Source organism: Lissotriton helveticus, chromosome 5_1, assembly GCF_964261635.1.
Source record: "Lissotriton helveticus chromosome 5_1, aLisHel1.1, whole genome shotgun sequence".
Taxonomy (NCBI): Eukaryota; Metazoa; Chordata; class Amphibia; order Caudata; family Salamandridae; genus Lissotriton; species Lissotriton helveticus.
In genome coordinates this window covers 302,051,643-302,068,711 of record NC_136065.1, presented here as the reverse complement: position 1 = coordinate 302,068,711, position 17,069 = coordinate 302,051,643, and the positions used below count along the sequence as shown (strand labels likewise).

The 17,069-nt window shown below is 47.4% G+C and overlaps 1 protein-coding gene across 4 annotated transcripts in view; it reads right to left on the bottom strand.

Annotated features, from left to right (window-relative positions):
• CLSTN1 (calsyntenin 1) overlaps positions 1 to 17,069 on the bottom strand; it is a 329,531-nt gene that overhangs the window by 114,422 nt on the left and 198,040 nt on the right. For all 4 annotated transcript variants that reach the window (XM_078642290.1, XM_078642287.1, XM_078642289.1 and 1 more), the window contains one exon: positions 5,414 to 5,535. In XM_078642290.1, coding sequence (XP_078498416.1) covers positions 5,414 to 5,535 — 122 coding nt within the window. The remainder of the gene's footprint in view (positions 1 to 5,413; positions 5,536 to 17,069) is intronic.

Below are 17,069 nucleotides of genomic sequence, written 5' to 3'. Positions count from 1 at the left end.
TGCAGCCAGACTGATCGGTAATATCCCGTACCGTCAATCTGTCTCTGCATACCGGAGGAAACTCCACTGGCTCCCTGTGGCTAGCCGCATCCAGTTTAAGGTCCTCACTCTTACCTATCGAGCCGTCAACAACCTCGGTCCTACTTACCTGCAAAATCGGGTCTCGATATCCCGCTCCACCAGATCCCTGAGATCCAATGACCTCCGCCTCCTGATCTCGCCCCGTTTCAGACTGTCCAGAACCGGTGGCAGAGGTTTCGGTGTCATTGCTGCCAGACTCTGGAATTCCCTTCCGCTTGAGCTGAGGTTTTGTCCCTCTGAAACCATCTTCCGAGCCAAACTTAAAACCTGGCTTTTCTCCGGACTCTAGTTTCCCCTTCATCTCCTTCTTTTTCTCTTCCCCTTTTCACTTGGGTACCCCTGGATTTTAGCGCCGGGACACCCCCTAGGGGGTAGCTGCGCGCTCTACAAACTCCATAAAATAAAATAAAATAAATAAAAAATAAAATACTACTATTATTTACTCTTGGCACTACTTTTGTATTTACCGTGGGACTCCCGCCTCGGCGACTGGGAATGATTTGAGCATGTGAATCTATGAAAGATACCCCAATACTGGATAAGCTAGATCACCTATTTATCGGATGTTATAGATTGCCAAATGGGGAGAAACTGTTGAAGTCTTCCCCCGATAGGTGTTAAATAAATCAGGGGGAATGTTTGTTGGGAGAAGAGGAGTTACGTGATGCGGCACCTCTTCCCCTACCTTTGGAATGGTTTCCTCTATATCCACCTCTATAAAAACCTCTTACGAGGAAGCATTTGGGTCTGAAAATGTGGTTTTAGACCCTCCTCTGTAAAAGGAATTGTAAAATCATCCTCTATTTGACGAAGAATGGAGTGTTCTCATGGACTTTGCAACCTTTATGTCTTTTTTCATTTTTTCTAAAGCCTGATCGACTTCAGGACTAAACAGGTGTTGGTTATCAAAAGGGGTGTTTAAAATGGATTGTTGAACTTCAGGTTTAAACCTCAAAAATCTAAGCCATGCATGCTTTCCAAGGAGAATACTGGTATTTTTTTCCCTAGCAGCGTTGTCAGCTGCGTATAGAGCACATCTGATAGACTAATATGAAATGAGTTTGACCTCCTGAACTAACTTGTGCCTTGCTTTTGTGTTCGTCTGGGAGATATTGGAGCAGTTGCTCCATTTCATCACTGTCTTACCCAGTTAGTAGGCCCTGTGTGTTTGCAATGCGCCAGTGATTAGTAGCTTGAGCAGCCACTCTTTTCCCTGAGGCATCTATAAGCTTAGATTCCTTGTCTGTGGGAGGTGCATCACCAGATGTTTGTGAATTAGCCCTTTTGCGAGCATTGGACACCACTAGGGAATCGAGAGCGAATTGTCCTTTGATAAATACAGGATCAGATGGGCAAAGTTTCTATTTCTTAATGACTACGAGTTTAAATAGGTGCTCGCACAGGGTCTTTGAAGATATCTGAATGCCTCATCATGCCCTTTAGCATAGGGCGTGTTGGACTTAACCTGAGTGCGGACCCAAGAGTTTCAAATAAAAAGTCTTCCTCGAAGGAATCTTTATGCAAGGCCACCCCATCGTACTCTGCTGCTCTAGCAATAAGTTCCTGATAAGCCACATCATCATCTGGTGGTGATGGCTTTGCACGGTAAAGGTCTGGGTCAGTATCTAATGGAGGGTCAATGGTGTAGTCACTCCATGGGTCTACAGGTAAATGAGTGTCTTCCTCATCAATATCCCGTGTATGTGGAGATCCCTGAGGTGTTATGTGTAAGGGATCTTGTGGTAAATGTGGAGAAAATGGTGGAGTGAATAGTGGGGAAGGATAAGCAGGGCTGGTGGCTATGTCCTTTTTTTTCTTTAGAGAGATTTTATCTGCAGGGTCCTCTGAAGAAAGTTTGAGTTGGACAGGTCTTTTGGCAGAAATATGTCCTGCATCAGGATGGATATGAATTTTCTTCTGTTTAGGATTCAATTTAGCCTTGAGAATGTCTAAAATTGGTTCTGAAGCTCGAAGAGGCTGTCCATTGATTTTGGCACCTAAATAGATTTGCTTTTGTAAGCGGAATGTTTTGGCTCCGAAGCATGTTTTTGTTTTGGCGCAGAGGGATTTGGCTCTGAAGCAGACTTGTCCTTAGAACCCAAGTGTTTCAGCTCTAAACCAGATTTGTCTTTTGAACCGGAAGGTTTTGGATCGGAAGCTGATTTCGGTGGACCCTGTCCAGAGCTGGAAGGCTTGAGGATTTGTCTTGGTGCAGAGCCGGAAGGCGGGCTGTCGGAAACATGGTCTCCGTGCCAACCTTGGCCAGAAGGCATAGGTTGTGCTGTAGCCTTATGATTTTAAGAAAACTTTTTTGGGGCAAGGGGTCTTCGGTCCTCACTGCACCCTGTCCAAAAGGCACGTCTTCGTAATCCAAGTCGATCTCGAGTTCATAATCCGACTCTATGACGGAGATGGCCTCTTGTGCCGCCGAGGCTTTGACCTCTTAATGCTCGAAATCGTCACCAAAGATGTCAGGAGTGTGTTGAATGCTTTGGTATTGCATTTCATGTCGTCGAGCCTGACTATCAAGTAGAGTTTTCTTCGACCGAAACAACTTACAAGCGTCGCAGGCTTCCTCCTAGTGCTCCGGTGATCGGCACAAGTTACAAACTTGCTGTGGGTCGGTGCAAGGGTACTTTGAGCGGCATAGAGGACAGACCTGGGATTGATTTTTTTTCCATCGGCAGAAGGGTGGACCAATGCAGCTAGGCCCGAGGGCCGTCCCCAATATTTCCTGCCAAAGACAGAGTGTTTCCAGATGGGTTCAAAAACCGGAGAACAGGGAAACGCATTCGAGAACAAAACAGTTGAGGGTAGAATGGATTGTGCACCTAAGGCAGCCTGAAGAACAGTTTCGAACTGGAGCGCAGCAAAAAATGTCCAAACCCAATGTCAGAAAAAACAATCTAACAATGGAGTTGATGCCCATGCGCACTACCACTGAAAGGAAGAGTCACCTTACCTTGTGACTGGAAAGACTTCTTTGAAGAAAAGCAACTTGCAAACATCTGGACAACTCTAGATGGCAGGAGTATGCATAGCATGTGCATCCACAGCACACATGCATCGAACATACGGATTTTCTTTAATTTCTACATCCTAAAGCAAGAACACTTCCAAACACAGGAAAACAGCTTCAAATGGCCAGCAAACAAAATTAAATTAAAAATGTTGTTCGAACAGGGAGGGAGGTGAGACAGAGAGAAACTGTTTATTGTATGTTTTAGTGTGGCTCACTGGTTAGAAGCGGCAGACCCTGAAACAGATGTCGGCCCGGGACCAGGGTTCAATTCCCGTCGCGGCAGGGTCTTGGGTCAATGTCCACGGACTCGATAATTCTCGCCTAGGTGCCTAAGCTAATCATGGGTCCCACTCTGCAACTCTGGGCAATAGCTTGCTTAATCTCCACAACGGCCCTATCAGCGCCGGGGATGCCTGGCTGCACCTTGGGGGTGCCCAGGAGGGACCATCTCACAGGGAAAGCCAGGACGGGTTCCCCAGCGGTATACAGCGCCAGGACACTCCGAGATGGAGTAACAGTGCGCTTTACAAGTATACATTTACATTTAAGGTTTGGACAATCACTAAAATACTTAATTGAAAAAAAAGAAAAATGTTGTCTTCAGTAATAAAGGACTGAAAAGATGGAATGCACCCTATGTTGCTAAGTGTAAGAAACCTAGGTAATGTATTTTCTGGTTTGAAATACCAGAATAAAAATACTTCCAAGCCCAGCAATCCTGTTTGTAATAGAAGAAAACGTGTATTTCTTTAGAGAGCAGACAATTGGGAGTTAACAATGCTTTTAGAAAAACATGCCTCAAAAATGTTATTTTACAGTGACGTTTTCCACATGTTAAACAGCTTTGTATCCTGAATATCAATTACGATCTGAAGACGGTGGGACAACACTATTCTTGAGATGAACTTGATGAGAACCTCTTACAAATATCACATTCCTCTGAGATGTGTTGGATCAGTATGTAAAGGCCTTCTAGAGCTCAATGGTTATAAAGAGATATTTCTGGCTTTTCCTGCCAAGTCTCCCATTTACACAATACGTGGCAAGAAGCTGAAGACTGCTTTAAAGTGCTGGGTTTTAAGTCCATGCATCTTGATGGCAAAAGCGGAGATGCCTAAAGCAGACAGGCCTTAAAGTGGCCAGGTTACTGTGTTAAATCAGCAGTTTTAAGAAAAAGTAGTTACTGGGCATTTAAAATCTGGCAACTGGAAATAATTAATAAATTGTCAATCTAAATGCAGAAGGGGTTGTGGAGGCGAAGGTACGTCCCTTCATATACTATGGGACTGCCCGTATATCCAGAGGTACTGGAAGTCGATACATGAGACTCTGAGTGAAATGTTAGATCAGACACTCTCCCTGGAGGCCAAGAGATGTCTCCTGAACGCGTGGAACCGACAGACATGAACAACTCTCGTGTCACCTGGGTCACATTGGGGCTTATGATCGCTAAACGTAACATAGCCCAGAAGTGGGGTGCATCGCGGACACCAGCTGTGGGTGATTGGAAAAAGGATATGGACTGATGCATGTTTCGTGAAAAATATGTTTATGTGGCCAGGGGATGTCCCAGGAAGTGGTCAAGAATCTGGGAGGGCTGGAATGAATATAGGGGGAATCTCTGTACCCCACCGCTGGTGCCAGCTCAAGATGAACCGTTGTAGCTATGACGTGTATAACCAGTAATTAATTACATTGTGTGTTTGTAAATGCCAGAAAACATTGATTCAGATAAGCAATGCTATTGTACTGTGTATATTGCCTTGAGATTTGATTCCTGTTAATAAAAATTGTCAAACTAGGCAAGATTTAAGACTAAAAAAAGCTATTTACAGCAAAAGCATTTCTTGTGCATGGGTAGCCTTCAAAAGCATAGAATAGTCCACTCTGGATGAACATGGCCATCCCAACTGTAAATAAACATTTAAGGCATGTCCATGTACAAAGAACCTCATGCTGGAGAATTAAAAGTAAGCTCTGATTCACACACCAGAGAGTTACATTAGTCCACAATTGCTAATTTGAAAAGGATTGCTTAAAGAAGCAGCAGCAAATCCACATGTGCCTTTGCTTTCTATCTTGTGGCTCTCGTCTTCCTCTCCATTTGGATTTCACTTGCTCTACTCATGAGAATGATGTGCTGCCCCCCCCCCCTCTCCCCCACCCACCCAAAAGAGAAGCACTGGGTGTTTGAGGAACCTCATAACCATTGCAAGACAGTGACAACAGATATGTCCTGTAGTTGATGCTTCCTCAGAATAAAGGTGGTCTAGAGGGTGGAGGTGGAGAGGGAAAGGGAGGTGCACTCACCTGGTCTAGGTTCCAGTGAAACTCTGCTGGGCTTGAAGTCTTTTCTTCTGTCGGATCTTGGCGGAACAGAAAAACGAGTCTGCAGTTGTGCACAAATAGTGAGAGGCGATGTCGGTTCATATCTGCAAAGAATATAAAATTGTATTCAATCAGCTAGGAAAGGAATGCAAAACAAACTTTAGCAAATAAAAGGTACTCACAAAATGTATATACTCAGAAGCATCTTGTGCTGTATCTGCATTGCCCCAAAATATGCAAATGCTCAGACTAACTAGATAGAAAATCAATATTTTCAATTAGGGACCCTATATGGTAATTCACCACAGCATGTGAATCTACAGAAGATATTAATGAATGGAAGAGATCAATGATGGAAAATTGTTGGCGAGTGTACTCTTAGGACAATAACATCTTCTGTACTCTGTCTGTAGGAAAGTGGATTATGATGTAGTGTGATTGTGAGGCCTCACCATGTTATAATGTCACAATCTTCATCAGGTCCAGTTAGGTTTCTTTAATAAACCCTTAGCTCAGTCCTGGGTAGATGAGGCACAGAGCAGTCTGGCTTAATCAAAGTAACAAGGGTAAAGCATTTAGAAGTACTAAAATAGGTAAGAAACACAACAAGAATCTCACACTTATGCATTCTTCTGCTATCTAGAGTTGGGCTCAAACGTGTTCAACTTGTGTTTCTTCGAATATAAACTTTTCAATTCTCTGGACCTGGTGACTTCACCTACTAACAACCTCAGACAACCGGGGAGCAGTGTGGTCGAATGAGAGTCTACAGCACTAACGGATGCTTATAGGGTAAGTAACATTTTCAGTTCGTGGCATGTGTAGCTGTAGATACACATGCTGTGCGTAGACTGTAAAGGAGCCCTTCCAAAATTTGGTGGCTTAGCCTGACGACGTTGCAGTAGATTGAAAGAGTGTGCGTCAGACAGCTTGGCTAAATCTAACTTGTCTAACCATGAAGTCCACACAATAGTGTGTGGTTAAGATATGAGGGGTAGATGAAGTAGCTGCATTACAGATGTCAGCTAATGGTATATAACCTAAGAAAGCCATAGAAGCCCCTTTCTTATGGATGCAATGAGGTATGGGAGGGATGGGCAGGGTTCTTTTTGCTTTGGCATGCCAGTTCTGTATACATTTGACCAACCATCCTGCAACCCCTGCCTTGGAAACTGCACGTTCTTTATGAGTTTTACAGAAGGGGTTTGTCCTGTCAATAAAGTACGTTAGCACACTTGACATCAAGAGAGTGTGCACTGTGCGTTCAGCTACAGTTTCTGGGTGTGGAAAGAAGACTGACAGCTCGATTGTTGGGTTAAGGTGAAAACTGGAGAACGCTTTAGGCAGGGATTGTTCTGTGAACCAATCTGTCTTTATATTCTTGGAATACCAGCTCTATGGTAAGAGCGTGCATTTCACGGACTATTCCGACAGAGGTGATGGCTACAAGGGAGCCAACGTCCAAGATAAAAAATTAAGAGGACAAGATAAGGTGGTTAAAAGGGGGGGCTATCAGTCTTGTGAGGAATATGTTAATGTTCCAGATGGGAGCAGGGGGCGTCCACAGTGGAATAATCCTTTTGAGGCCGTCCATGAATGCTTTAATGACTGAAACTCGTTAAATATGTAGCGTATTCCGTAAATAGGCCGCTACGACAGTCCGATGTAAACAAATAGATCCATAGGCAAGGCCAGACTTCTGTAGGAAGGAGGTAACATGTAATTTGTTGCACAGACACTGTGGGCAAATTTGAGGTCTTTGGGAAGACAATAATCAACAAATTGTTTCCACCTGTCTGAATAACATGCCCTAGTAGTAGGCCATTGTGCCTCCTTAAGAATAAACATACCCTCTTCTGGAAGATAAAGGTAACCAAATTCTAAGATCTCAAGAGCAATGTCGCAAGTTGAGCTGCTAAGGGTTGGGATGTCAGAGTGCTGTGGTTTTGCATGAGAAGATTCAGCCTGCTGGGGAGCTTCTTGTGCAAGATTAGAGTTAGTTTTAATACTATGTTGTACCCTGGATGGAATGCCCAGGATAATGCTACCAAAATGAGCGTGAGCGATGTCAGTCTCAGCCGCCTTACCACAAATGGGAGGAGTGGGAGAGGCGGAAAAGCATAAGCAAATATCACAGACCAACTCATTCATAGCATACTGCCCAGAGACTTTGGGTGTGGTAGTCTGGCGGCCAAGTTTGAGCATTTTGCCTTTTCGGCGATGGCAAACAGATCTATTTGTAGGACCACCCAACGGTGAAAGTAAATGTGTAGGACTTGGGGGTGTAGTTCCCACTGCTGGACTTGCTGATACATCCGGTTGAGAAGGTCCCGCTAGATCGGGGTCCACTCTGGGAATGTGCTGGACAAGTAGATGGACTTGTTGATGAATTGCCCACTTCCAGATGCTTTGGGTTACACTGGACAATTGTGGTGAATCTGCCCCCTTGCTTCTGTAAAACATGTCAGTCGTGTTGTCAGAACTGTATTGTTCTGAACAACCGTATGAAAAGCCCAGAGTGCAAGCTCGATGGCTAGCAGGTTCAGGTTATTGATATGAAGTGATTGCTTGGCAGGGGTCGATGGACCCTGAACAGTGAGATGATTGAGGTGTGCTCCCCAGCCTGTGGGTGACGAGTCTGTGGTGATGGTCTCTTGCAAAACTGTATCCAGGAAGGGCCACCCCTGCAATAGGTTGTTTTCCAGCACTGCAGAGAGTATTGTGTGCAGACCATCACCAACTCTAGATGACCCTCTGGCTCGAGACCACTGTTCCGCTAGGCACTCTTGTACCGGCGCATGTGGAGTCTGGCATGGACGACTATAGCTATGCAAGGTGCCACCATGCCTAGTAAACACATCACATTTCTGACTGTTACTGGCCTACCTGGCTGAAAAAGAGGCAGCATGTTTTGGATGGCTTGTACTCTGAGTGAGGTAAGCCTTTCCCACGCAGATATCCATGTCAGGACCAACCAAAAAACGGAGATATTTGTGATGCGCTGGGTGGATGACTATGTTGAAGTAGGCATCCTTCAGAATCCGAGCAGTCATGAAGATGCTCTTCCCCAAGAGTGGTATATCATCCTGTAGAGTCACCATGTGGAAGTGCTCTGACCGAATGTACTTGTAGAAAGGCCAGAGACTGAGAATAGAACTGAGGGGGCCATCTTTCTTTGGGATAAGAAAATAGAGTGAGTATACATCCTTTCCGCTATGTTGATGCGAAACGGGTTCTATATCCCCTTTGTTCCAGGAGAGCATGTACCTCCTTGTGAGGAGGCGCAGATGTTGTTCTGACAAACTGTGTTGGAGAGGGTAAATGTTTGGTGGTGTTTGTATGAGTTCCAGACAGTACCCCCGTATGATATCTAGAACCCAATGGTTTGAGGTTATTTTTGACCAAACGGGGCAGAAACCCCTGCTATCTTCCCCAACGGGTATTTTGTGATGGGGGAAGACTAAGGCTGTGACTGTTTTGAGGGGGTACGTCTAATGAGGCTGTACTTTTAACTCTATCCTTGTTATTGTTGCCCCTGTATCCACCCCTATAGTAACCCTGTGAGGGGGATTGGTGTGGTGGCCTGGTGAATGTGGAAGAGGATTCTGGAATGGGTGTCTTACATGCGCCAATGAAACTTAGCACCAAAAAGAGCCTAGAGTGGGCAGTGTTTGTAGGGCAACTATCGCTTTTGCGTTATCTGTGGGTTTTCTTTTTCTTTTTTTTGTTCTAGCACCTCATCGACCTTAGGGCCAGAGAGATGCGGACCATAAAAAACAACATTTAGTAAGTGCTGTTACACCTCGGGTTTAAGCACAGAAACCCCCAGCCATGCATGGCAGCGCGAGAGAATGCTGGAATTAATGTAGCATATGGCTGTATCCGTGGCGACTAAAGCACAGCGAGTATTATAGATAACCTTTCCCACTGCTAAGAATTGCCGACTTTTTTGCGGTACTGTCCTGGGAGACTTGACCATTTGGCCCCAGTGAATGTTGTCATTCCTGAAGAGCACACTGGATTTGGTTATTCACCAAAGAGTAATAGACTGTGCCACCACCCTCTTACTTCCAGCATTTATTTTCTTGCTCTCCTGATCAGGAGGGGGTACATCACCATGGCCCTGGGTGGTTGAACGCTTTCTGGCGGTATGTACCACCAGGGAGCCGGAGGGGTAACTGGCCATGAATGTATGGAGGGTAACTAGGGGAGGCTTTATATTGTCTATCTACCCTAGGCGTGATAACTCTTGCCTGAACAAGCTCCTTGAAAATCTCAGTGGCCGGTTTAAGGATCACTTTTAGCATCAGGAGATATTGGATGGAGCGTTGAGAAGAGGGTTTCCACGAGGAGATCATCCTACTGTGGAGCTTGACATTGTGGAACGTGGCAGCACTGTATAGTACATCAGATATGCAGTGACATGTGGTGGGGGAAGGCTTGGCAAGGTACAAATATGTGTCGTATCTGCAGGGGATTCAATATCTTAATCATCCCAAGGGTCCGGGCCTTGTGGATCATGAATCGGGTCATATGGGAGTGTTGGACTGCCCCAGCCACCTTAGTGTGAAGAACGACCTAGGTGAGTGCTGTGGGGACTTTAAAGGCAACACAGGATGTACAGGAGGCAGTGTGAGGGGAAGGTGAAGGATGAGCAGGAAGTAGAGGGGAGGTGGATCCAGTTGGCTTTCTTAACCCTCTTGGGAGGGACAGGCCTCGTGGGTTGATGGACTACTCAATAGTCCGTCAACTTCCTCTTATGAGAAGTAGGGTCCTTCGGCACCAGCAGAGGCTTTGCCAAGATCATCCCAGTGCCCGGCTGAATATGTATCCCCGTTACAAAGCGTCCAGATGCTCTTGAAACAGCTCGAGGATCATCTGCCCAAAACTTCGGAAGTCACAGAGAAGGCAGCAGTGGAAGATTGCCTCTAAGGGATAGATGGTCGCCATCAGTGGGTGCTAAGCTCAATCTCTGCGCGTCTTGGCACTAAACTCTACTTCGGTTCTTAGTGCTTCGGGATAAGATGTCTCTTCACCAAAATAATTGGCTCCACTCCTTTCGAGTCAGAGGGCGCTCAATGGTGCACCTTCGTATCCTACGTCGAGGAGTTTTGCGCCAATGTGCAACAGCCCATGGATCTATCTCGGAATGTTGATGTCAACCATGGCCGGAAGGCAGTGGTGCATCAGAGGCCTCATGAGCTCGGGAGTTTGAGGCAGACATCTCTTGGTGGTGAGTAAGGAAAGCATTAGTGTACACTACGATCTTTTGTTGCTTCTGGGCAGGTGGAGGATGTTCGACCTTGATATTCGCCTTGAGTTGGTACTTTCAGGTGAGCAGGCTGGTTCGATTTATTATTATTATTATTATTTTGTATATTAGTAGAGCGTGTTACTGTCACCTCAAGGGCATCCTGGCGCTTGCGATCACTGTCAGCAACAAAACAACGTCATTACACTGCCCTAGGGAACAGGTGGGTCTTCAATGCTTTTTTAAATGGTAAAAGGTCCCTTTGACCTCGTAAAGAGAGTGGCAGAGAATTCCAGAGTTTAGCCGCGACACTAAACGAGCGTCCGCCCATCCTCACTCTCTGGAATCTCGGTACCACCACCAGCCACGCAGAAGAAGGGCGCAGACAGCGCGTGGACAAGTACCAGAAAAACATATTCTGCAGAGGGACCGGGCCCTGTCCATGCAAGGCCTTGAACACCAAGCAGACAGCTTTATACTGAACACGTAGATGGACCGGCAACCAATGTAAATCCCGCAGAGCAGCGGTGGAGGAGCTGAAATTAGGGCGGGAGAGGGCCAGCTTAGCCGCCATATTCTGCACCCGTTGTAGTTTACCTAGCAGCGTTTTAGGGGCTTCCAGGAGTAGAGCGTTACAATAGTCTAGACGACTTAGGATGGTCCCACGCACTACTTCTGGTCTAGACTGTTCAGGTAGAAGGGGCAAAACTTTGCAAAGCATACGCAGCAGCATCATGCACGTAACCGTGGTCTTATTTACATGCATGTCCAGCTGCAAGTTAGGCCCAAAAATAACCCCTAAGTTGCGTGCGGACTCAGCGGCAGATACTGTCTCAGGAAAAATCGAGGGCCAGAAATTGTCGGGGAGTGAACGCGGTATCTTGTCCGAAGAGCAGTAAAGCACCTCCGTTTTTTTGCTGTTAAACTGAAGGGAGTTGGATTGAAGCCAGTCAGCCGTGGCTGACATACAGCGGTGGAATGTTTCCAACGGGACCGAGTTGTTTCCTTCCAGGGAAAAGACCAATTGGGTATCATCAGCATAATTAAATGCTGAGATACCGAAAGATTTGATCAGCTGGACCAGGGGGCGAAGGTAAAGGTTGAAGAGTATGGGGCTGATGGCCGAGCCCTGTGGTACCCCCTGTCCCACATTCCTCACCTCCGATCTAAATGGGGGCAGCGCCACCACCTGCCGTCGGTTGTTCAGATACGAGACCAACCAGTCCCTTGCCAATCCGGTGACCCCGCACTCCTCCAGTCGCCTGATGAGGGTGGAGTGGCAGACCGTATCGAACGCGGCCGACATGTCGAGCAGCACTAAAAAGGCTGCCCGACCCATGTCGACCCGCGAACGAAGGTTGTCCAGCACGGCCACCAGCGCAGATTCAGTCCCATGCGCTGGACGAAAGCCAAACTGTGCCTCATCGAGCCAGGTGTTTTCTTCCAGGAAACCGGTCAAGGCGCGGGACACTAACTTCTCCATGATTTTAATAGGGAACGGCAGCAAGGAGATAGGTCTGTAATTGGACAGGCAGGCAGGGTCCAGTGTGGGTTTCTTTAAAAGAGGTGACACCACTGCCAGCTTCCAGCACTCAGGAACAATTGCAGTGTCAAAGGACTGGAGGCAGATGGAATGCAAAGGCTCGAAGAGTTCCTCTTGGAACACCTTCCAGAATTTCGGCGGCAGTGGGTCCAACGGAGAACCCGATGACACAGTTAGTGCCAATTTGCAGAACTCCTCATAGGATGGACTGGGGAAGCAACAAAGCTGGGGTCGACTGGAGTAATCCACCACGGCTTCCATACTGGGGGAGCAGCAGCTCGACTGGAGTCAACTAAGCGCAGAGTCCGGAGCTCCCGGACTAAGAGAAGGACTACCCAGCTGGGGTCGACTGGGCGCAACATCCGGAGCTCCCAGACAGAGAGGAGCTACCCAGCTGGGGTCGACTGGACGCAGCATCCGGAGCTCCCAAGCCGAGAGAGGGGCCACCCGGCTGGGGTCGACTGGGCGCAGCGTCCGGAGCTCCCAGACAGAGAGGGACAGCCAGGCTGGGGTCGACTGGACGCAGCGTCCGGAGCTCCCAGACTGATAGAGGGATCTCCCGGCTGGGGTCGACTGGACACAGCGTCCGGAGCTCCCAGACTGAGAGAAGGGCTGTCCAACTGGGAACGACTGGGCGAAGCATCCGGAGCACCCAAACATGGAATCGTATGACTCTGCTGGGGTCGCCCTCCCTCCAAGATCATGGAAATCTTCTCTTCAAAGGCGCTTGCCAGAGACTCACATAAAGCCTGTGATGTGGGGACATTATTTGCCGCGCAGGTAGGGTGCGACAGGTCGTTGACGATTTTAAACAGCGCCTGAGATTTATTAGGGGCCTGGTGCAAGGTGGATTCCAAGTAGGCCGCTTTCGCACATTTAATCTGTGCTTTATATTCCTGGAGAGACTGTCTGAAGGAGGCCTTCGCTATATCCGAATAGTCCTTCCTCCAGGCTCTCTCAGCTCGTCTACAGCACAGCTTCAGCTGCCGCAGATCATTCGTATACCAAAGGCACGCCCGATTCAATCTTTCCCTGGACCTCCGAAGGGGGGCCACCTTATCCAAAGAGTGCGAGATATGCCGGCACATCAAAGTGTAACTCTCCTCCACATTATCCCCCAGGATAAACTTCCCTGGTAATAAAGTAGGCAGAACTGAAGATTTGAACAATCGTGACCAAGGTCTGCCCATTTTAGCACGTATGGAACCGGAAGCCGCCGAAGAGTTAGTGCCCAGACACAAGGAGAAGGCAACCAAAGCGTGATCCGTCCAATACTGGCAAAGGATATCGTTCACCGTCACATGTTGTGCGTCGGCAAACACTAAATCCAGGACATGGCCCTGTCGGTGCGTAGCCGAAAGGACGAGTTGCTGCAACTGAATATCGTTGCATGCTTGGCACAAGGTGTTAAAGGCACTGTCCCGCGGTCCGCCCGGCCACAAATGAAAGTCCCCAAGGACCAGCAGCCGAGCATGAGTATTAGAGAGATCATGCAGCAGATCGATAAGATCAGGGAGGGTAGGGGCGTTGCCCGGCGGTCGATAGCACAAGACACCAGCGCATAGAGTCCCCTCATGTCCTTTAAAAGAGAACCCCATCAGCTCGAAGCCCGGTACCTCTCTGATCTTGAGCTGCGATAGAGCTAGCGTCTCCCTGTATATAAATCCAATTCCACCGCCCCTGTTCAATAGACGAGGAATATGGTTGATTTTAAATCCCGGAGGACAGGCCAAACCTAGTTCAACCTCACAGTCCGCCCGAGTCCAGGTTTCCGTTAGGAACAGCACGTCAAGCCTCATTGACTCAATAAGAAAGGCAATCTCCGTGTGGTGCCTACAGAGCGACCGAACGTTAAGCAAACCGCAGGAGAGCTTTCTGAGTGTAGGCGGACAGCTGGCCTGCTGACTAGGGGGCAACTGAGGCGCTCTCAAGGCTAGTAAGTCAGTTCGAGAATAGACTATACGGGAAGAGCACGGAGTGCCAGAGGAAGCGGCCCTGAGCGCGCCCGTTGCGCGAACGGGCGCAAACGGGCTTACCTCTGGCGCACCTCCGGCGCGCCTATGATGCGACCGCTGCGCGCCTGCTCGTCCATCTTTATATGGTATTACACTGAGCGAAAGTCCGCCTCCTGCGCCCCTAGAGCAGCAGCAGTAGCGCGCTGACAGCAAATCTGAGCCAAACCTGACCCTGTGGCTTAAATAACCTCACCAAGTGCGGAAGTCCGCCTCCTGCGCCCCTTGCCCTAAGCAAGATGGCGCCCGAAGTGCCCCTGGCCTCACAACCCACCCAAGATGACGGTCGGACCCGCTAATGCTGGCTATATCCCGCCAAATGCGGGTGAGAGACAATTATAGTGCCAGTAAGCCTAGCTGAACCCCGGCCTAAGGAAGAGCGTCAGTAAGGTAGGCAAGAATTAATAACAACAGTAAGCGAGCAAATTATGCAGCGCAGTACAGCAGCGCGAAGTTAAAAGGAATCACGAGTTAAAATAAGAGCAGCAGCAGTAGCGCGCTGACAGCAAATCAGATTTAGACGCCTGGAGCACCTGATTCTTCCAAATCAGACCCCTCACGCTCTCCAAAATGTCTCATCTGTGTGCCATGGGGGCTGAGGTGAGGCGACGTGTATGTCAGTTCTGTAGATTTTTTTTGTTACGGAACTCAAGATAAGCCAGACAGGAGACTTTTCTGTGGCCTGGAGACAAACAGCTTACAAACTTTGTGAAGGTCGGACTTGGGTACTTGGCATGGCAAGGAGGACAGAATCAAAATGGAGTCCTTTCCATTACCAAGACATTCTTGACCCGGAAAGCGGGAGTTGATAAATATGTCGCCAACACAGACTCAAATGAACACTGCGGTTGAAAACCAGCAAAAAGCAGTATGGTTTTGTAAAATCAATGACGGGACAGATCAGAGGGCCTGGCAAGAATACCACATGGAGTCCAACTGGAGATCACGACGACACATCTGAACCAGATGGCGGAGAAAAAATTACCTATAAATGGAGTCAATGCTCAGGTGCAATACCACTAATAGGTGGAGTGACTGGGTCCCGTGACTTGGAAAAACAATTTTAAGAAAAATGATTTGGACATGTCCAAGCTCAACACTAGATGGCAGAAGAATGCACAGTATGAGTATGTACAGCTACACATACCTCGAACATGAATTTTCAAAGGTAAGTATATCACCACAGCTCACTTTTAGGAAGTGTAATAAATAGTTTTCAGGGGTTTCACAGTTTTTAGCCAACTGGCTAGACGGTAACTTCTCTTCACTTGGATGGGCCATAATGGGTGGGAAGCCAATCACAGGAACCGTTAAGGTCCAGGGAGCCAGTAGCTTTTCGGGTCCAGCAGGCTTGGGGTCCTCAGTGCACTTTTCTCTTTTACCACAGTCCAACCACGAAGGAGTGCTAATGTTCAGGATGCTGAATAGATGCTTTGAGTGTTCTTGGGGGCAACTCTGGTATCTACGAGTGTCTGGGGTTGTCTCTGGCCTCATGGCTCAATCTCCCATGATGCAGCAGTGGAATCTAGTGCAGGCAGTGTTGCCACTGGTCAACTGGCCTCCCAGTTACAGCACGGTCAGCAGTTGTTTACAGGTAAGTAAATCTTGTCTTTCTGAGGACCAAAGTCCACTTTGAGTACAGGTCCCACGGACATAGCGACACCTCTGGAAGGTTAGGACTTGGTCGCCCAGCATGCACTTTGGTGTCCAGGCATTCCTGGGCAGCTGGGCTTTCCAGAAGTGCAGGTTTCCTTAGCTTTTGGAGGCACTGAACCATAACAGAAGGCTACCAAACTAGCTCTTGAAGTTACTTCTACAGTCCTGGCACAAGTGGTGCTCTTTTCCACAAGTGGGCACAACAGCCACAGTCCCTCAGGTGCAGTCCAGTCTTTAGTGCAGCCTCGCTTAGCTGGGTCCAGGCAGCAACACATTAACCAACAGAATACAAAATACCCATAAGGACTCTGCCTGGTGGGCTACAAGACCTTCTCTAAGGTTCTTACCTGCCAAAAGGGTTTATTTTGCCATGCCGAGTTGGCAGTTTTAACGCTGGCCAATGGCCAGGCCTAGAGTCACATGTTCACCTTTGTCACTATAGTGGTGCACAATTATGTACTGCAATCCACTAGTGACATTGAACTTACTAGCCCTGGGTAGAAAAGTTAACTAAGTCAACCAGGTATTAGTCAATTGTATAAATACTTGGGGGAGTGGTGGGAACCCATGGCCTGGGGTCTGGACAATAAGGCACAGTGCACTAGAGTCAAAACACAAGCACCTAAGTTATCAAAAGGTGGGAGCATTAGGTGGGGTGAAACTACAAATATTCATTTTCTATACAGTATGTGAAAATGTAAAAGAAGATGGCATTCTCAAAGCATGAGGTGCAATACAGTGCAATACGTTAGTCCACAGTGAAGCTAATAGGTTCTACACCATCTGCACCAGTATTGATGAACTCTCAAACATGGGGAGGGACAAGCTTTCACAAGAACTGTGGCGTAGCTTTATATAGAAGACTGTATGTCTTTCTTGCAGAGTTTGAAGAACTATCTTCCTATACAATCAGGGGGAGTATAGGACAATGACAAAAGTCTATTCTTTTGAGGCAATAGGTCACATTAGGGTGAACTTTACATTTTAGAATATAATTACAATAAAATAAATAAAAAAAGCAGATGCACTAATAGGATTCAGAAGTAAATTATGCCAGACATAACACCAGTACAAAGTGGGCAGTAACGCTACTGTACATGTAGAACAGCTCCACTAATCAGTCAAGTCATGACAATGTATGCAGTTGACATTAAGAGATCTACTTTAATATTCCGC